General features: G+C 41.8%; 1 protein-coding gene across 1 annotated transcript in view; it reads right to left on the bottom strand.

The window, feature by feature from the left end:
- MPZL1 (myelin protein zero-like 1) overlaps positions 1–20051 on the bottom strand; it is a 90217-nt gene that overhangs the window by 20899 nt on the left and 49267 nt on the right. Inside the window, exon 4 of the mRNA XM_010846032.1 lies at positions 5394–5560. Coding sequence (XP_010844334.1) covers positions 5394–5560 — 167 coding nt within the window. The remainder of the gene's footprint in view (positions 1–5393; positions 5561–20051) is intronic.

The raw sequence follows: 20051 nt of genomic DNA, 5'->3' as shown, positions 1-20051 counted from the left end.
ATGATTTAATGGCCATCTATATTTTGTTAACTTCTTAATCTCTCTCATCCATAGTACTCTCTGGAGCTCTAGACTCCTAATCCAACCACCTACTTACTTTAGCTTAGCTGTCCCCACCTTCCCGTTTGCCACCTTATCCTACAAACTCCATCTTCTACCTGTGACATCTTGACTGATGGCACATGCCAGTTTCCCAAACCATATATTTTGGAATTATCATTGATTCGTCTTTCTTCCCATTCAGTTGGTCTCCCAATTCTGTCAAGTCTATTTCCTAAGTTTCTCTCTTCTATTTGAGTCCCACCAATATTACCTGATTTTATGTCCTCATTATCTTGGACTGTATGACCTTTTAACTGGTCTCAAGTTCCTCTAATCCATCCTCCATAATGCTTAAATGATTACTAGAAAAAAAAATTATCAAATATATACCCTGTGTTTAAAATAAACTAATGCTTATCAGGAACTATGAAGGGGCTGAGATTTTACACTCTCTGCAACTCAGCCATAGGTTCACAGATGCTGGCAGAAACACGAGACTCACGGGAAGTCTTTGTTCTCCTGTTAGAAGACCTGGACACAAAGAACCCTATTACTTACAAACAGCCAGCAGCATGTTTTTATCTGTGGCCCCTGCCCCTCAGAGTCCACAAGGACAGCGTGGAGGGACTAGGGTGGATGCTGTGCACACAGAGGCTCTGCATCACAGCTGAGGAGCCTCAAGCTTGGAAAACCCCAATTTTTTAAATGGGCAGTAAGCCCATCTGACCTTTGCCCCAAAGGGAGACATATTACTATCGTGGACAGTAAGCAAGCCTGTCTTCTGCTCCAGAAGGAGACACCCTCTCTGCCTGCTAAGACTAGTCACTGTAAAAGAAAGGCAGCCAAGGCCTATGCTTGCAAGATGGACAGAAATGTGAAATACCATGAAAAATAACATTCTGACACTCATAACCACTCTACAAGGTAAGATTCACCTGCCAGATATTTTGCAAGTGAGGAAAGTGAGGCTCAGAACCTTAGTGACTTACTCAAGGTCACAGGTCTTAAGAGACAGAATTCAAACCCAGCTCTGAATCAAAGCTTAAGCTATTTCTGTTATTTTAATGCCTCTCACGTCTGATCATATCTTGCCTGGCCCAAGCCCTTCACCCTGTCTTCTTTACCAGGAAATAAACCATAAGCTCTCAGCTTAGCAAGCAAGTCCTCCTGTCATCTGGGCTCTGCTTTCCTTTCTACCTCATCTACAGACATTCCCTGCCCTGTACTTCTGAAACAGTAATGAAAACCTACACTACACCCTTTCCCACTGCTGGGTCTCTGCAGCCCCTCCCTCATTAGACCTGATGCCTCTGAAACTGTTTTTGTCTCTGTGCTTCTCTGCACTTGGCACATCACTGGAACTGTATATGTTTGCTGAACTGTGCGACTGATAATGATTTGGTCGAACCAGTAAGAAAGAGTAACAAAATGGTAAAAAAAAAGAAACTCATACAAAAAAGAGACTAGATCTCCTTGAAAGTGAAAGTTAGTCACTCAGCCATATCTGACTCTGTGATTCCATGGACTGTAGCCCACCAGGCTCCTCTGTCCATGTAATTCTCCAGACAAGAATACTGGAGTTGGAAAAAAAAAAAAAAAAGAATACTGGAGTGGTTGCCATTTCGTTCTCCAGGAGATCTTCCCAACCCAGGGATTGAACCCAGGTCTCCTGCATTGCAGGCAGACTCTTTATCAACTGAGCCACCAGGGAAATCAGATCTCCTTATCAACCAACATTTATCAAGCAAAAGCCAGTGATAACATCGTGAGGGACATCAAAAGTGTAAGATAGGTCTCTACCCTTAAAATGCTTCCATTCAAGATAATGAAGAGTAAAACTGTTCTAGTAAGGCACACTCTTTCACAGGAGTGGACAAGATAACATGGGCAGGTAAACAGGGAGGACTTCCCTGGTGGTCCAGTGGTTAAGACTCAACGCTTCCAGTGCAGAGGGCACTGTTTTAATCCCTGGTCAGGGAACTAAGATCCCAAATGCCTTGTGGCATGGCCAAAAAAAAAAAAAAAATAGCTAAAAGGTCAAAGGAGGTTTTTAGAGGGATCAGAATGTGAAGATGGGACAGAACTTAAATGGTAAGAGCTCAGAAGTGGAAAAACAAAGCATCAAGTTCTTTTTGCTAGACTGAAGGAGATCACATAGGAGAACATTAGTGGGGCTGGAACCCAGTTGTGAGGAGTTTTAGAATTCCAGACAAGAACTGTTCGCAACGGGAACCATGAGGATTCTGAAGAGGGCAGTGATGAGGCGAAAGAACTGTTTTAAGATGAGGCACCTGGTGGACTGCAGGGGTGGCTTGAAAGATGGATGGTATAAAGTGGAGGAATAACTAGGGGTGTTACTGCACTAGCCCTGGCAGAGTTTTTATCATGTAATGGACAGCAGAGAAGCAGGAAGGTTAACAAAAATCTAGATGCTAGATACAAAGTAGGAAGATCCAGCAAATGTTCTTATTTCTTGGTTGAGTGTGAGCAGTGGAAGGGAAGAAGCTATGGATCGGGAAGGGAAGGACAAAAACCCCACTAACAAAACACAAGATTAAAAAAAAACAAAAAATCAGGTCCCTAGAAGAAAATAAATACCCAAAAACAACTAGCAGAGAAGGGAACATTGGGTAGAAAAGATGAGCTCAGTTTTAGACACGGGGACCCTAATTCCATGGACCAGAAAAGCCATCTTTGGTATTTTGGGCTTGATTTTACTTCTCTTGAAAATCTATAAAAATGAAGAGCATCCTACTCATCTTATTAACTGTGCACCAATATCTGGGGGTTAAAGCATCCTGTATCAGTAACTGAACATTCTGGAATTAACTATCATCAGATTGGTATGTAAGTATAAATTGATTAGCTAAACTATAGCATTAACCAGAAACACAGCATCTTCTTTTATTTTTTGGCTGCACTGGGTCTTTGTTGTGGCACATGGACTCTTTGTAGTGCCAACTACATGTGGCATGAGGCTGCAGCATGCAGGTTTAGTTGTCCCCAGGCATGTAGGATCTTAGCTCCTCAACCAGGGACCCAACCCTCATCCCCTGCACTGGAAGACAGATTCTTAACCACTGGACCACTGGGAAAGTTCCCAGCATGCTCTTAATATTAAGGCTTAGGGTATGTAAACATGCATGGCCCACATGACAAGGATGAGAAGGCGATGGCACCCCACTCCAGTACTCTTGCCTGGAGAATCCCTTGTACGGAGGAGCCTGGTGGGCTGCAGTCCCTGGGGTCTCGAAGAGTCAGACACGACTGAGCAACTTCACTTTCACTTTTCACTTTCATGCATTGGAGAAGGAAATGGCAACCCACTCCAGTGTTCTTGCCTGGAGAATCCCAGGGATGGGGGAGCCTGGTGGGCTGCCGTCTATGGGGTCGCACAGAGTCGGACATGACTGAAGCGACTTAGCAGCAGCAGTAGCAGAACTGCTCTTCAAAAGAAACAGCATCTAGGTGTCTTTCTGATGATGCTTTACTTTCTATAGATTATGTCCCTCACTTCTAGTCTGGCAAAAGATATCAGTGGGAAATCATTACAAATTTAAATAATTCTTTGAACTCTGCTGGGTAAATCTGTGTGTTTAATTTTGCATCTATAGGATACATGTTTCACATTAATAACATGTTTACGGGAAGCAACAGAATGCCTCTGACTCTGTTTTCCCATGTTATATTTGTATGGGTTCCTGCTCTCACTCACTCTGGGACTCTGTTTTACCAAGAATCATACCTAACTGGACCCTATGAGGAAGTTAACTAAATCTGTAATCTCTGACTTTACCGCATCTTTCCTTCCTTCTAAGGCACAGCACCCAAGGGTCTCTCTTTTTATAAATCCTGAGGGACACAAGTCCACTCAAAGATTTGGAAATCAGGTATATACCCCAACCCAGTAGATACATGATAGATGATAGAGATATTAATATTGGTAATAATATCGATAAAAAGTTGCATTTAAGAGATGCTGAATTATTTTTTTTCCTGGAGCATCTGAGGCAAGAAAAGGGCCTTAAAGTGTCACTGACTTATTTTGCAAGTGCCTAATTCAGAAGCCCTAGGTGTTCTTTGGAAGGAATGATGCTAAAGCTGAAACTCCAGTACTTTGGCCGCCTCATGCAAAGAGTTGACTCATTGGAAAAGACTCTGATGCTGGGAGGGATTGGGGGCAGGAGGAAAAGGGGACGACAGAGGATGAAATGGCTGGATGGCATCACTGACTCAACGGACGTGAGTTTGAGTGAACTCTGGGATTTGGTGATGGACAGGGAGGCCTGGTGTGCTGTGATTCATGGGATCGCAAAGAGTTGGACACGACTGAGCGACTGAACTGAATCAGAAGAATGCATCATTAATCACGCTGGAGAAGTAAAGCATCTCATGAGGTCATCGTGACATGAGTCAGTATGGTCATTGTGACATGAGTCAGTATGGCCATCATCAAAAAGTCTACAAACAATAAATGCAGGAGAGGATATGGATACAAGGGAATCCTCTTGCACTGTTGGTGGGAATGCAAATTGATATAGCCACTATGGAAAACAGTATGGAGATTCCTTAAAAACTAGGAATAAAACCACCATATAACACAGCAATCCCACTACTGGGCGTATGCCCTGAGGAAACCAGAATTGAAAAAGATACATGCACTGCAGTGTTCACTGCAGCACCATTTACAATAGCTAGGACATGGAAGCAAGCTAGATGTCCATTGAAAGATGAGTGGATAAGGAAATCGTGGTACATATATATAATGGAATATTACTCAGCTATAAGAAAGAATGCATTTGAGCCAGTTCTAATGAGTTGCATGAACCTAGAGCCTATTATACAGAGTGAAGTAAGTCAGAAAGAGAAAGACAAATATTGTATATTAACACATATGTATGGAATCTAAAAAGATAGTACTGATGATCCTATATGCAGAGCAGCAAAGTAGACACGAACATAAAGAACAGACTTTTAGACAGTGGGGGAAGGAGAGAGCAGGATGATTTGAGAGAATAGCACTGAATCATATAATTACCATAAGTAAAGTAGATAGCCCCTGGGAATTTGATGTATGATGCAGGGAACCCAAAACCATGCTCCATGACAACCTAATGGGGTGGGAAGGGGAGGGAGGTGGGGGTTTCAAGAGGGAGGGGCCATATGTATACCTAATTCGGATTCATGTTGATGTATGGAAAAAATCATCATAATATCCTCTAATTGTCCTTTAATGAGAGGATAATATATATCCTTTATATATCCATAATATCCTTTAATTATCCTCTAATTAAAAAAATAAAAAGAACATCGTGAGATAGGACCCGTAGAGATCAAACAAGCATTCCTACCGACACTGTGGTGTCGGTCCCCTCTGGCTGGAAACTCCAGGAGACTGAGGTCAACGTGCCGGTTGTGTTAGTAGACTTGAACTTGCACGTCAGCTTCCCTTGTGTCCCATTTGCCACGAAGATTTCTTTTGGTGTATACACCTCCAAGGCCGATACACCGTATGTCACTGGAGAGAGAAACAAGGACAGTTTAGGAGCAGGATTTATCATGAATACCACTGTGCATATTTATCTGAGGACAAAGAAAAGATAAAAGAACATTACAAACTATATACAGTAATCCACCACCACTGTATATTAGAGTCTGATATTTTTGTTTTTTAGTAAGAAGACATTTTTACTAGTTCAGTTCCACCTAATATTTAAGTTTTCTTTTGAATTAACAGACCTTAATTTTCAGAGCAGTTTGAGGTTTACAGAAAGTAGGTAGTTCCTGGGACTTCCCTGGTGGTCCAGACGTTAAGACTCTGAGCTTCAGCCAAAAAAAAAAAAAAAAAAGGGAGTTCCATATATTCCCTCTTGCTTCCCCCAAGTTCCAGTTTTCTCTATTGTTAACACTTTGCATTAGTGTATCACCAACATCCAGAATATTCTATAGCTAGAATCATATAGTTAATGTAGCCTTTTCAGATTGACTTTTCTCATTTAAGCTTCCTTCATATCATTTCATGGCATGACAGACCACTTCATTTTATTGCTGAACAATATCCTTTGTACTTAAGTTTCTCAGTTCATCTACTGAAGGACATCTCATCATGCTTCTCTGATGCTATTTTTAATGATGTGGAGGCCATATTTTTAACTCTTTAAATGGTTCTTATATTCACCTCCTACATTTCAATTTATATCAGGTTGATCTTTTCTCATCTTCCATATTTAAACCAATTTAAACTGTTCTAGGTAAGAGATCACTTTATTTTAAAGCCATGTTCATTATGTAACACACTCTTTTCCTGTATTTAAGGGGAAAAAAAGCTTAACATATCTTGTGTTCATTAATGAAATCTTCCCTACCATTGAATTTCAGTGTGTCAGATAACATGTGTACTCAAGAAATAACTAACCACACTGAGTCACATATTCCTCTCCTCATTGCATTTTTCAGTTAGCCTAAGCCCGGAAAGTAGTAATTAAAATGTCTTATCATTTCAAGATCTACAATCAGAGGCAACTGCAGGAATTATTAAGGACTGTTGCTAAGATAAAATAATCTTCACCTCAAAAGAAACTCTTTCATGGACTAAATGAAGATTAGAAAGAAACTAATTTGGCCTAAAAGTGGAAACAGAGTTAATACAGAAAAGATGAAAAACACCCATTTTCAAAATAAGATATTTTTTAAAGAAATATTTGGGAGAGAATCCCTATCTACAGTGTTCCAATTATTCTTAGAATGTAATAGATGAGTAGAATAAGGAAGGGTATTGTCACACGGGACTGATGGTCATTTTCAGAATTTTTTCTTCCTGAGGTCTTTATGACTCCAGGCCAAGGAGAGCAGCAGTACTCCCCCATTCTCCCCAACTATCTTCCAAATGTTTATTCTCAGGACACAATGGACACTTTTGGCCATTCTTCTAAATAAACTGATAGCCACACTGAATCAAGTAGATTTTTTTCTGCTAAAGAGGGTGGATTATTATTATAGAGAACAACAGATTATTATTCGTGGTCCAAACCTCAAAACAAGACCTTCTTTTAAGCAAGAAGCAAACAAAAGACACCCCGTGCTATTGTGGGTAGGCAGAAAAGCAGCCCCAGGGCACTTGAGCTCAGAATGAAGGACAAAGCACAAGACGACAATCTGACTTACTCCAGGAAGCAGCACTGGTTTGTGACCCTTATTTACTCTGTGATTTTGACTAGTTTTCTCCACTGTGAGGAGCACTGCAAGGCAAGTCACAGTCTGTAAAATCAATAAATTAAGTTTCTCAACGATTTTCTCAAACCAGATCCCTGCTACAAGGTCTAGCTGCAAGAACTGTTACCCTGAGAAGTTATTTAAAGATGGAACTAGGCCAAGGGCCCAAGTTTACAGTCATGTGATTTTGACCAAAAGACCAACCAAATCCCTAAATGAGTTTTTAGACAATCTGTTCAAGACAGACAATTATGTCAAAACTGGTTAAAAAACAAATGGCTTTTAAAAACAACAACATATCATCACTCTGGCTAATTTGGACATGTAGTTTTTAGAGTCAGGAAAATCAGTTCCAATGCCAGCCAGTCAGCTAGTTGCAGAAAAATAAAATAACTTCATACATAGCTAGTTAACCTCCTCTTATCCCTGACTCTCCTTCTCTTACTCCTCTTGTAATTCTTAGAGATTCCGTTAGTCATAGGAAGAAACTCCCCAAACCCTGGTCTCTTTATCTTCTTTTTTCCAATAATCTTGTCCTCAGGCTTATCCCAGCTACGAATTCCCATAAGCGTAGCCTAGATGGGGCTTCTCCGCCACGGCACTACTGACGGTCAGGCCAGATAAGTCTTTGTTGTGGAGGCTCTCCTGTGCATGGATGTTTAGCAGCATCCCTGACCTCCACCAGGTGTCTGAAGTATCTTCTCCCCTTCCAGTTGTGACAACCAACAATGTCTTCAGACAACCACAGATTTCCCCTATTCAGGGGTAAGTTGCTCCTGGTTGAGAACTGCTGCCCCAGATCCTATCATCAATACCTGTGCCCCCTCCACAATCTTATTTCAGGCTCTCTACCTCTGATCTTTCCAGAACATTTCCTCCAAAACCCTGATTTTATTGAATCCTTCAGCCACATTAAAACCCAGAATCCACCAGTCCTGCAACCCTTTTACAGTCTCATCCATTCTGCATCTCTACCAGGGCAGCTGATCACAGATGGAGAAAAGCACACAATCCCACTGACTGGGCTTCCCCTTAAACCCATGACCATTAACGTCAAACAGGACTCTTAATGGTGCCGAGCAATCCTCCCACATCCCCTCTCCGTCAAGGATCCACTTTCCTAAATGACTACTTTATGCGTTCTCTTTAACCTCAACTGGGGACCGCCCCCGCTGCTTCTGCTCAGCTAATGACCGTGCTGCCTGTTTCCGTGAGAAAACAGAATCGGAAGAGAAGCTCTCCGTGTCCCCAACCATATCCTACCCTCCCTCCGCCTGCATCTGTGGCCTGTCCTTCCTCTGCAGGAAATGTGTGTGCCCCTCTCCACTGTGCGCTGCGTCTCATCTCTCAGTCACCTAGAGACACTGATCTAGCAACTCTCGCTTTTTCTCCTGAGTTTTTCATTCTCTACTGAGTTACTGTCATCAGCCATAGAACTACATACATTTATATAGTATTTATTATTCTATATATACTATATACTTTAGCGGAAAAAAATCTTGACCCTGCATTGCCCCCCAGGTAAGATCTCTTTGCCCTCTTCTAATCTACAAATCTTAAAATAACTGTCCACAGTCACTGTGCCCATCTCCCTCCTCCCATTTTCTCTTGAATAAACCCTGTTCAGACTTTCATCCCCAGCACTCCACTAAAAAGGTTCTTGTTAAGAAATCCAATGACTTCCATGTGGCTAAACTGACAGTTAATTCTCAATCTCATCTTATTGACTGAACTACATTAGATACAATTGATCACTCCCTCCTTGGAACAATTTTTTTCCCCCCAATTTGGTATTAGTATCTCATCCCTTTTGATTCTCTCATCAGCTCCTCCTTTTCTAGTCCCCTGACCTCTATATGCTAGATGGCCCCAGATCATCCCTCTGAACTCTTAAAAATCTTTTTTAATTTTGGCTGCACTGGGTCTCTGTTGCAGCCCAAGGGGGCTTCTGTTATTGTGGAGCTCAGGCTAGAGAGCACATGAGCTCAGGAGCTGCAGGACATGGGCTTAGTTGCCCTGCGACATGTGGATTCATAGTTCCGTCCAGGGGTCGACCCCGTGTCCCCTGCGCTAAAAGGTGGATTCTTAACCACTGGACCACCAACGAAGCCCCTCACCCCTCTGACCTCTTATCTAGTCATTCTCTTGGTGACCTCATCTAGTTTCAGGGCTTTAAATATCTCCTAAATGCCGATGACTCCCGTGTACACACACACACACAAACATACATATGCAAGTGTTTACCCAACAATGTCACTTGAATCTAACTGGCATCTTAAATTTAACAATGTAAAGATGATTCCCACTTCCAAATCTGCCCTCCACTTTAATAAGTGACAACTCCAGCCTTCCAGTGGCTGAGGTCAAAACTCTGGACACCTTTCTTTCTCACAATTTACCTCTAAGCCATCACAAAACATGTGTCTCCACTAAAAATATATCTAGAAATGGAGCTCTGCATGCTCTTCCAGTGCTACCATCTTGGTCCATTCCACCATCATCTTTCACTTGGGTTATTTCTGTGACTTCCTAAGCTGGTTCTCTCTTCCACCCTCAGCCACTTAACTGCAGCCAATACACAGGTCAGAGAGATCTTGGCCTCTCTGATCTTATCACTCTACACAAAACGCTCCAAGGATTCCCCACATCAACCAGGATCAGGTCTGAGCACTCACAGTGGCTCATAGAGCCCAGGGTAAGCGAGCCCCGACCACCTCTCAGACTTCATCTCATCTCCTGCACTTTCCCCCAAACATGCTGAGTAGTCACCCCACCGCCTGGCCATGCCTCTGCCTCTGCCCGTGGTGAGCCCCAGGACAGAGAACAGCGCGGATGAGGAGATGGGAAGTCGTCATGCATGAGAACGAAGAAGGGCCATCAGCCGAGAGAACTGCTAGGAGTAAGGTACTCTGCACAGCTGATCTCAGGGAGAAGTTTCAGCAGAGATTTACACTGCATGTGGTAACATGCACATCAAAGAATCCCGAAGTGCTTACAGCAGTTTCTGATCAGCTGTGAGGAACCCCTTAGAAAGTTTCTCCTGTGTGGGGGAAGAGAAAGGAAAACATAGATCTCCTTCTCAGACTACATTCCATGTAGCCCAAGCCAGGGATGAATTCACTGGATTCTTAAACAATTGGAAATGGTTTGCTTTGTTCAGCCTTTTTTTTTTTAAAGTGACTAGGAGTATTATGGAAGTGCATAGTAAAATTATTCATAGAAGAGAGTTTTAAGGGGCTAGTTAAAATGGCTAAAGAATGCAAATATAAAGAACACTGAGATGTAGAGAAACTATTGTTCTAATCCACATCATCCCATGTCACTGTAGACTGGACTCCCAGTCTGAATAAGACATTACATAGGTATTTTTTAGGCCTCAGATTTACGATTATGGAATAGTGACAAAAATCATTGTGAAAAGTATTAAAATTGTGGTTTAAAAACTCATTGCTAGGGGGAAAGGTCTCCTGCTGATTCCTGGAAAAACCTTGCCTCAGGAATAAAAACATAGAAATGAAATAAAAAGATTAAGTAATATGCACATGTTTTTACAACTGGCCAACTTTGTATTCTGAGTTACATATTAACTTACAGATAAACTTCAGAATGGAAACCAGAGCTGTTCTGATGTGCTCTAGGAAATAAATTTCTAAATAAACTGCTGCTGCTGCTTAGTCACTTCAGTCATGGCTCCTCTGTCCATGAAATTCTCCAGGCAAGAATACTGGAGCTGGTTGCCATTCCCCCCTCCAGGGGATCTTCCCAACACAGGGATTGAACCGGGGTCTCCTGCATTGCAGGCAGATTCTTTACCACTGAGCCACCAGGGAAGCCCTGTAAATGAACTATGTTGCCACTCAAATTTTCAATTTGAAAATATATTTTGAAGATCATTATCACTCCACTCAGCAGTGGGGTGATAATGATCTTCAAAATATATTTTCAAATTGAAAACACCTGCAAAATCATTTGACAAATAATCACAAAGTTGTGAAATCAACTTGCTAAGGGTCATTTCTACAGTAATCAAATACAATACCCAAAACTTGATATTCTTCCATTTTGGACGGAAACCTGAGCAGTTTAGGGGGAAAGGGGGTACAAATACAGAATACAAACAACATCCATCACAACCACAAAGAAAAAAAGCAAATTCAAGAATGTTTGCCCAAAGAGCTACTCCTGATATGATCTATTTCAAATGATTGAAGTAATACAATGTCAATCATGTCTCCCAACTAACATGTCAATATGCCCTTTAACACCAGTAAACTCTGATACCACAAAATCATTTTAAATGCACTGGAGTAGCATTACTACGAACTAATTGCCTGGTTTAAAATAACAATGTTTTCACTGTTATTGTTGAAGCAATTCCTTGTCTTGTTAATGCTGGGTCCATGGGTAGTACCCTGGTTTGTAAAAACCTTACCCTTTTAACAAACGCTGTTAAAGTTTTCTTTGAAATTGAAAGGCTTTTGTTTCGACAGTTTTTTTTTAAAGCGCTTTGATGTTACCAGTATATTTTCCTCTTTAAAAGAGTACAATCAAGCAATCTAACAGCTTTCTGGCTTATTTCTTGTCTGCTGTTGGTCCATGGTGACAGTCTGATATTGTAATATATCCTAGCACAAGCATAAACATGACTTATTAAAACACAGTAAAAGAGAGGGACGACAGAGAACACTGAACACAAAATTAAGACTAGCGGTCCTGACTGTAACAGGGTGGCCAGGGCAGGATGTGTGCAGCCCACACTACTGGTTGTGTTTAATTTCTTAGGCTAGGTAGTGAGGGCATGGGAGCTGGGGTTTGTTTGTTTGGGCCACACGGTCTGTGCAAGGCATGTGGGATATTATTTCCTTACCCAGGGATTGAACCCATACCCCCTGTAGGGGACGCTCTTAACCACTGGACCACCAGGGAAGTCCCCATGGGAGCTCGTTTTTAATGTGCACTCCGAAAAGTGTATCCACATGCATGCGCTCACGTGCGTGTGCACACACACACACACACACACACACACTCTTTCTTTTGTATATATTTTATTTCTCATAATAAAAACTGTTTACCTTTAAAGAGAGAAAGGAAGGTATCAGTAGGTATTTAGAGATTACTTATTTAATTCCCAAATGCTCCAGTGAAAGCATCCAGCTCACGCTGCTCTCCCAGCGTGGCTGTGACTCCCTGGGCGGGTGAAGGGGAGTCAACGGGCCGTGTGTGTCGGCAGAAACAAGGCCGGTGCCAAGTCAGAGGCCAGTCTGCGGCCAACGAGGGCGGCCTTCTGCCATGCATCACGGCTGTTCTGGCTCTGCCTCAGCTTGGTGGCACAAGGTAAGGAGAGGCTACAAAAATATACTCTATTCAAGGAGCCATAAGTATTAATAAATTAAGCTATTCGTCAGGAACATGCAGTAATACTTCAGGCCACAATCTAAACAAAAGTGACTTCCTCCCCATGCCTGCCCCACAGGCCTCACCTGTGCCGCTTCACATCCTGCCTTTCCCCTCAAGGCACCCTCATCCTCCACAGGGGCCAGCTGCCCGCCAGGGGCTGGTCCTCCTCTGTTTACCAAGCCACGCCTGCCCGTCAGTGTGCTGACTGTCTGAATGGTGAGGGGGAAATGAATGGATTAAAGAAATGAATCAGAGACCAAACTCGACTCATTTGAGCTCAGCCATAAAAAATTATACTTGCTTCACAAACAATGGCTTCAGCATAATGCCCAAGACAAAACTGCAGAGATTACTCAGGGTTAAGTTTGGAGGCTGACATCATATTAGAGGAAGCTTAGATACACAGCTTTCCTCCAAGAGTCACCTTCCTATTTAGACGAGAAAATCCCAAAGGCAATTCATCTTCTGAAATGTTCAATTAAAAAAAAAAAAAAAAAGTTATGTGCTATTACTAACACACAGGATCACCAGATTCCCCTCAGAGTTGATTCCTTCCACTCACGATTGATGGTGAACTGGCCACATCTCTACCCTTAACCTTTTTGCACCAACAAAGACCTTTCTGTTTCTCAAATGAGAGATTCAAAAGGTCCTGAATCAGACCAGTCATTGCACTGATCACTTGATTCCTTAAAGCACTGGCATTTCTTGCTTGCCCTCCTCTATGTATGCACTGTTCATCTTTCTTTCCTTGCTACGGCTTTCCTTCTTTCAATCAACCATTATTCTTTCAAACCATGCTGGGACTCGGCTTCTGCCATGAGTGGACTGACAGTCACGTGGAGACAAATGAACAAACATCTATAGTACAGTGGCAGAGGCACCTGGCCCGGCTGCGGGGATGTACCCAGAATGGCTTAGAGACAGAGCAGTTTCCACCAAAGTCCAAAGTCTCCAATCACGCAGTCAACACAAACGCCACAACCTGAACTGTATCTTCTGTGTCCAAATATTTGTCCAAAATTGTCAAAACATTTCTCAGTTTTTAGCAAGCAAGTGAAAATAAGACACTTTGGGGAAGAAATCAGATCATTTTACTTCTGACGGAGTATAGTGGACTAAATGTTCAGCATAAAAAACATGTTGTAAGCTCCGGAGGCATATCCATGGATAACAGAATAACACTTTCACATGCTCTGTATTTCCCAAGTGCTGAAATGGCAAAAGACCAAGCAAAAGGCCACTGTACTGTAAATCTATATTTCCAAACTCTCAAATTTATATCATTAGAAGGCCTACAATATATTAGAAGATATTTGATCCAAAAATGTCATCTAAGCCAAAAAAGGCTAATACAAAATATTTTAAGAACAGCAAAACAAAAGTATGTGCCTATAGTTGATTGCAAGGAGGATATTCCTTGTCTCCAAAATAAGACAAAAAGAAAAAGAGCAACAGCAAACCACCACTTCAGTGCTCACTATGGGTTAAACATTATCAAACTCTGGTACATTTATTATTTTCCAGCATCACTGTTGACTATTATCTGTTGGATGGAAGCTCAGAGAGGCAAAAAACTTGCCCAAGTGACTTATTCAGCAGTTGCAGAACCCTCCGATCCAAAGCCTAGCTCTGTTCACTACGCTATTTATCAACCTTTAACAAAGTCCTAATATTATTCAAACAAAAATTTTACAGGGAACCCCATACACAATGAAGATAGGGGTAGTTTTCATATACAAGTCAGACAAGAAGTACTCAAAACTTACTATAATAAATAAGTTCTAGAAGTAGAACACAACACAATGGTTCCAAACCTTGTTTATATTTTGGAATCACCTAGAGAGCTTTGAAAAATAGTGATGTCTATTGAAACAACGCTGTCTGATATTGTACCAATGGATATATGTCATTATACATTTATCCAAACCCACAGAATGTACAATACCAAGAATGTAAACGATGGACTTTGACTGATTATGATGTGTCGATGCAGGTTCACCTATTGTAATAAGCATGCCACCCTGGTGGGGATGTTGATAACGAGGAAGGCTATGCACGTGTGGAAAGCAGAAGGAATATGTGTACATGGCTATGTGCTCAGTTGTGTCTGACTCTTTGCGACCCCATGTGCTGTTGCCTGCCAGGCTCTTCTGTCTATGGAATTTTCCAGGTAAAAATACTGGAGTGGGCTGTCATTTCCTACTTCAGGGATCTTGCCAACTCAGGGATCAAACCCACACTTCCTGCCCTGGCAGGCGGATTATTTACCATTGTACCCCCTAGGAAGCCCGGTATATGGTTATACAACCTCCCCATTTTTCTGTGAAAAATACAGTCTATTTAAAAAATACTGGTGCCTATGTCCTGCCCCTACTCCCAGGGGTTTTGATTTAATTAGTATATTTGTGGCCTAGGCATCACGATTTTTAAAATGCCCTCAGGGGCTTCCCTGGTGGCTGTGGCTCAGATGGTAAAGAAACTGCCTGCAATGCAGGAGACCCAGGTTCAACCCATGGGTTGGGAAGATCCCCTGGAGAAGAAAATGACAACCCACTTCAGTACACTTGCCTGGAGAATTCCATGGACAGAGGAGCCTGGTGGGCTACAGTCCATAGGGTCACAAAGAGTCAGATACGACTGAGCAACTAACACACACGGGTGATTCTAAACTTGTAACCACCATCCAACACACCAATGAGATGTTGGACTCTACTTACGATACTATAATAAAAAAGACTATGCTGAAGCAGATGAGCCAAGCCTTGCCTGGCATTTAATTGAATGTAGGCCGAAGCAAGTTGACCTGTAAAATACACATTAGTGTACATGCGTGGATCTGAAGCTTTCAAAAGATGTGGCAGCGCTCTACTGCACTATTAAATGCACACTCACAAGTTTAAATGTACACATAGAAATTACAAAATCCTGCTTTATTCTGAAGAATGCACTCGCTGCAGGAGTTAACATGGTGGCAGTATCCAAAGTCCCCAAATTATGTATATAATTTAATGTCTGGCATGCTATTCCTTATTATTATTTTAATTGTTAAAAATATACTTTAGAGGGCTTCCCTGGTGGTCCAATGGCTAAGATTTTGCACTCCCAATGCAGGGGGCTGGGGTTGATCCCTGGTCAGGGGACTAGATCCCACATGCTGCAACTAAGACTCAGAACAGCCAAATAAATAAACAAAATAATTACTTTATAATCTTTATATATACACACATATATGTGTGTATGTGTGTGTGTATATATACGTGTGTGCTAAGTTGCTTCAGTCATATCTGACTCTTTGCGACCCTATGGCTGGTAGCCAGTCAGGCTCCTCTGTCCATGGGGTTCTCCAGGCAAGAATACTGGAGTGGGTTGCCACACCCTCCTCCAGGGGATCTTCCTGAACCAGGGATTGAACCCAGGTCTCTTATGTTTCCTGTACTGGCAGGCAGGTTCTTTATCACTAAGTCCACCTAGGAAGCCCTAGCGCCACCAGGGAAGCCCACACACACACACACACACACACACATGTACATACACACTTCAGAATCAAACAAAATGTACATCAAACATTTGGAAATTCTAAAGTACTGTTCCCGAAATCCCCTAGAAGTCTACTGATGAGAGCTTGAAACAACGCTTATCTGCTTGGTTTTTGAGAAATTCAGGTTTAAGTGTATAAAACCAGGGTCTACTACCATAGCAACCTGAAGCTGGACAAGCAGACTAACCACATTTTTGTTTGTTTGTTTTTGTAATCTTTAAACATTTTTTTAAAATGTTGGGTGTGCCCGATTTTTTAAATGTTGGGGCACACCCAATTAACAATGTTGTGGTAGTTTCAGGTGGACAGCGAAGGGACTCAGCCACACATATACATGTATCCATTCTCCCCAAACTCCCCTCCTATCCAGGCTGGCACCTAACACTGAGCAGAGTTCCATGCGCTATACAATACGTCCTTGTTGGCAATCCATTTTAAACATAGCAGTGTGTACATGACCTTCCCAAAGTCCCTAACTATCCCTTCCCTGGCAACCATAAGTTCGTTATCTAAGCAGACCAACCACATTTTAACCACACAGGGGGAAATGAATTAAATGAGGGAGGAAATATTCAACCTTTATAGGGCCACAGGTATGTATTGAAAGAGCTGATCTTACCTGGTGATTCTTTGGGCAGGTTCTGAATTAAATGCAAATTTGTCCATGCTAGTTTTTAATTTAAAACCCAGTTTAAAAGCTCCCTTATTTGCTTCCAAGCTTTTCAAAGCGACATCCTCCTTCTCCTGCTTTATATTTGGTGAGGGCGATTGCTGGTGGGCTGGTATTAGCTTGCTCTTGCTTCCTTCAACATGCCATGCAGCTGGCACATTTCTGGGCACCATTGGGAATGAGGCCACCTCTGAAATCCTACAGAATCCTGATTCCACCTAAACAGGACTTCAGGAAAAATCTCCCTGATCTGACCACCTCTTGCCCCCCACTACTCAATATTTCTTGCATGCCCCTCTACAACTGCAGTCTACTGAAGCTGCACTTTCAAGTGAGAAGCCAAAGCTTTTTGATACTTAGTCCTGCAATTGTCCTGAACTTCACTATGACTCAAGACTCTGAAAGAAAGAACCTCATCTTCTTTGCCCTGTGTGTACCCAACACCGGAGACAGTTCCTGGTGGTCACAAAGTTCTCAGGAACATTTAAGGAGTAAGCAGACAGGTTGCATTTTTAGGATTCCTATAATGTGAAGCTTTGGTTAATGAAATGTATAAGTACCCTTGAAAAAGAGAAGAAAGAAACCAAGTTGCCCTAAAATGGAAATCTAATTCCACTCAAACTCTCTGGCTCTTAGAAAAATCTGGCAAAACAGTTCAGGTTAATTAGTACAAATTTACAACTCCCCAAAGAGTTCAAGTGTAAATGCTTACCCTTGGAAAGAAGTAAAATACAAGACAAGAATGAAAATATGTGCCCTCTTTCCTGTTGAGATTCAGGCTTTGTTAAAATAAAACAAAGACAGTAACATCAATTAAAGAACTGACTTATTATAGCAAATAAGTGCTAGGTTCTGCGGGGATGCAGTCTCATTAAATACTATGCACATATACAAACACACAAGAATGTATACAGCAAATATTAGACGCATACAGCATGCAGAGTCAGAGCATAAGGGAGGACACAGAACAGCCCTCCAAACAAGGCTTACAGGCTGCCTGATCTGTATTTTATTTCCTGTTTATACCACCTTATCGTCCCTAGAAAAGTTCCTATAAAGCATCTCCCTAAAGTAGCAAATAGACTACATGTAGTTAATTAAAGTTGAAGTTTGAGAAATGAAGAGGTCAGGGAGTATTTTAGGGAAAATATACTAGAATTTTATCTAGAATGTTGAGAAGAATCAAGACAGATAGGAAAAGCACTTTGCAGAGACAGAAAAGCATGAGACACCGTTTCAAAACGGATTGTGTAGATTAGTTTGGCCAGAGTAGAAGACAATGTTATAGCTGAAAGGGGGGACTTCCCTGGAAGCACAGTGGAAAAGAACCTGCTCACCAACGCAGGGGACACAGGTTCGATTACTGGTCCGGGAAGATTCCACATGCCTTGGAGCAACTAAGACGGGGTTCCACAAGTACTGAGCCCGACTCCAGAGCCTGAGCGCTGCAACAAGCCGCAGCAGTGAGAGGCCTGAGCGCCACAGCTGCAGAGGAGCCCCGGCTCACCACAACTGAGAAAGCCCTTGCACAACAACGGAGATCTGGTGCAACCAGAAATAAGTAAAAGTACTGCAAAATAATAATAAAGTTGAAAGGGTAAGCTGAGAAGCTGGCACCTCATCCTGTGAGCAAATGGGCAACACTGCATATTTTTAAGTTGGGCAATAAGGTAAAAGTGGGCTTCTTGGCAGAGATGTGAAGAAACACAGAAAAATGAAGAAAAGGAGAGGCATTTTGAATATTTTCTCAAACAATTTTTGTTTTGTTCATTCTGCCCAGAACACTGGACAAAAAGTAGAAAAACTCCTCTAAATCTTTCAAAAGCAACAATACTACTAAAAAACCAAATTATTTTTATATTTATTAACCTACAAATTGACTTTAGATACATAAAGGATATTTTTAAAAACTAAGAATTGTACATATATAATTTCTTTGAAATAATTAATAGTAAGGAATTCTACATAATAATTGGAGAAGGCACTGGCACCCCACTCCAGTACTTTTGCCTGGAAAATCCCATGGACGGAGGAGCCTGGTGGGCTACAGTCCATGGGGTCTCGAAGAGTCGGACACGACTGAGTGACTTCACTTTCACTTTTCACTTTCATGCATTGGAGAAGGAAATGGCAACCCACTCCAGTGTTCTTGCCTGGAGAATCCCAGGGATGGAAGAGCCTGGTGGGCTGCCGTCTATGGGGTCTCACAGAGTCAGACACGACTGAAGCAACTTAGCAGCAGCAGCTACATAATCATATTTGTCATATGGTTGCCAGTTTCAGTTTCTTGAGGTTATTTTTTGACAGCATAACCATTTTGATGAAAATCTTGCTAAAATGCATTATTTTTCTTCTATCTTCATAAAAAGATAACACAGTGAGTGAAGATTTGCAGAGAAACAATATTTACATAGTTGTGAAGCATTCCTCCACAAGATAGGTATTAATCAGAGGGGAAAAGTAGTTCCTTTACAGTGGAGAAATAGGGCAGGCACTGTGAAAATGCAGTGAAAGTGCCTGGTCCTAACCACTGGCCTTCACGCATGCCTGTAAGGCACTTCAGTTGTGCCGTGACCCTAAGGACGGTAGCCCACCAGGCTCCTCTGTCCATGGGCTTCTCCAGGCAGGAATACTGGAGTGGGTTGCCATGCCTTCCTCAGGGTTCGTAGACTTTAGGAAATACACATTAAAGTATTTAAGGATAAAGGTGGCGCCGCCCACCCTCCACAGTATTAAAGGATAAAGTACCAACATTTCTGCTGTTTTTACATAGTTGAAAGATATACATACAAGGATTAAGAAAATGTAATAAAATATGAACATTTGAGATATCTGGTTGAACAGTAGACGGTATTCTTTGCATTCTTTCACTACTTTTCTGTAAGTCTAAAATTATATCAAAATAAAGATGAAAAGTGTGAAGTCAAGTGGGCCTTAGAAAGCATCACTACGAACAAAACTAGTGGAGGTGATGGAATTCCAGTTGAGCTATTTCAAATGCTGAAAGATGATGCTGTGAAAGTGCTGCACTCAATATGCCAGCAAATTGGGAAAACTCAGCAGTGGCCACAGGACTGGAAAAGGTCAGTTTTCATTCCAATCCCAAAGAAAGGCAATGCCAAAGAATGCTCAAACTACCGCACAATTGCACTCATCTCACATGCTAGTAAAGTAATTTGAGCAATCTTT

This window comes from Bison bison, unplaced genomic scaffold, assembly GCF_000754665.1.
Source record: "Bison bison bison isolate TAMUID 2011002044 unplaced genomic scaffold, Bison_UMD1.0 scf7180017864229, whole genome shotgun sequence".
In the NCBI taxonomy this organism is placed as follows: domain Eukaryota; kingdom Metazoa; phylum Chordata; class Mammalia; order Artiodactyla; family Bovidae; genus Bison; species Bison bison.
Note: the sequence above shows the minus strand (reverse complement) of the source record. Positions and strands in the feature narration are given on the sequence as shown.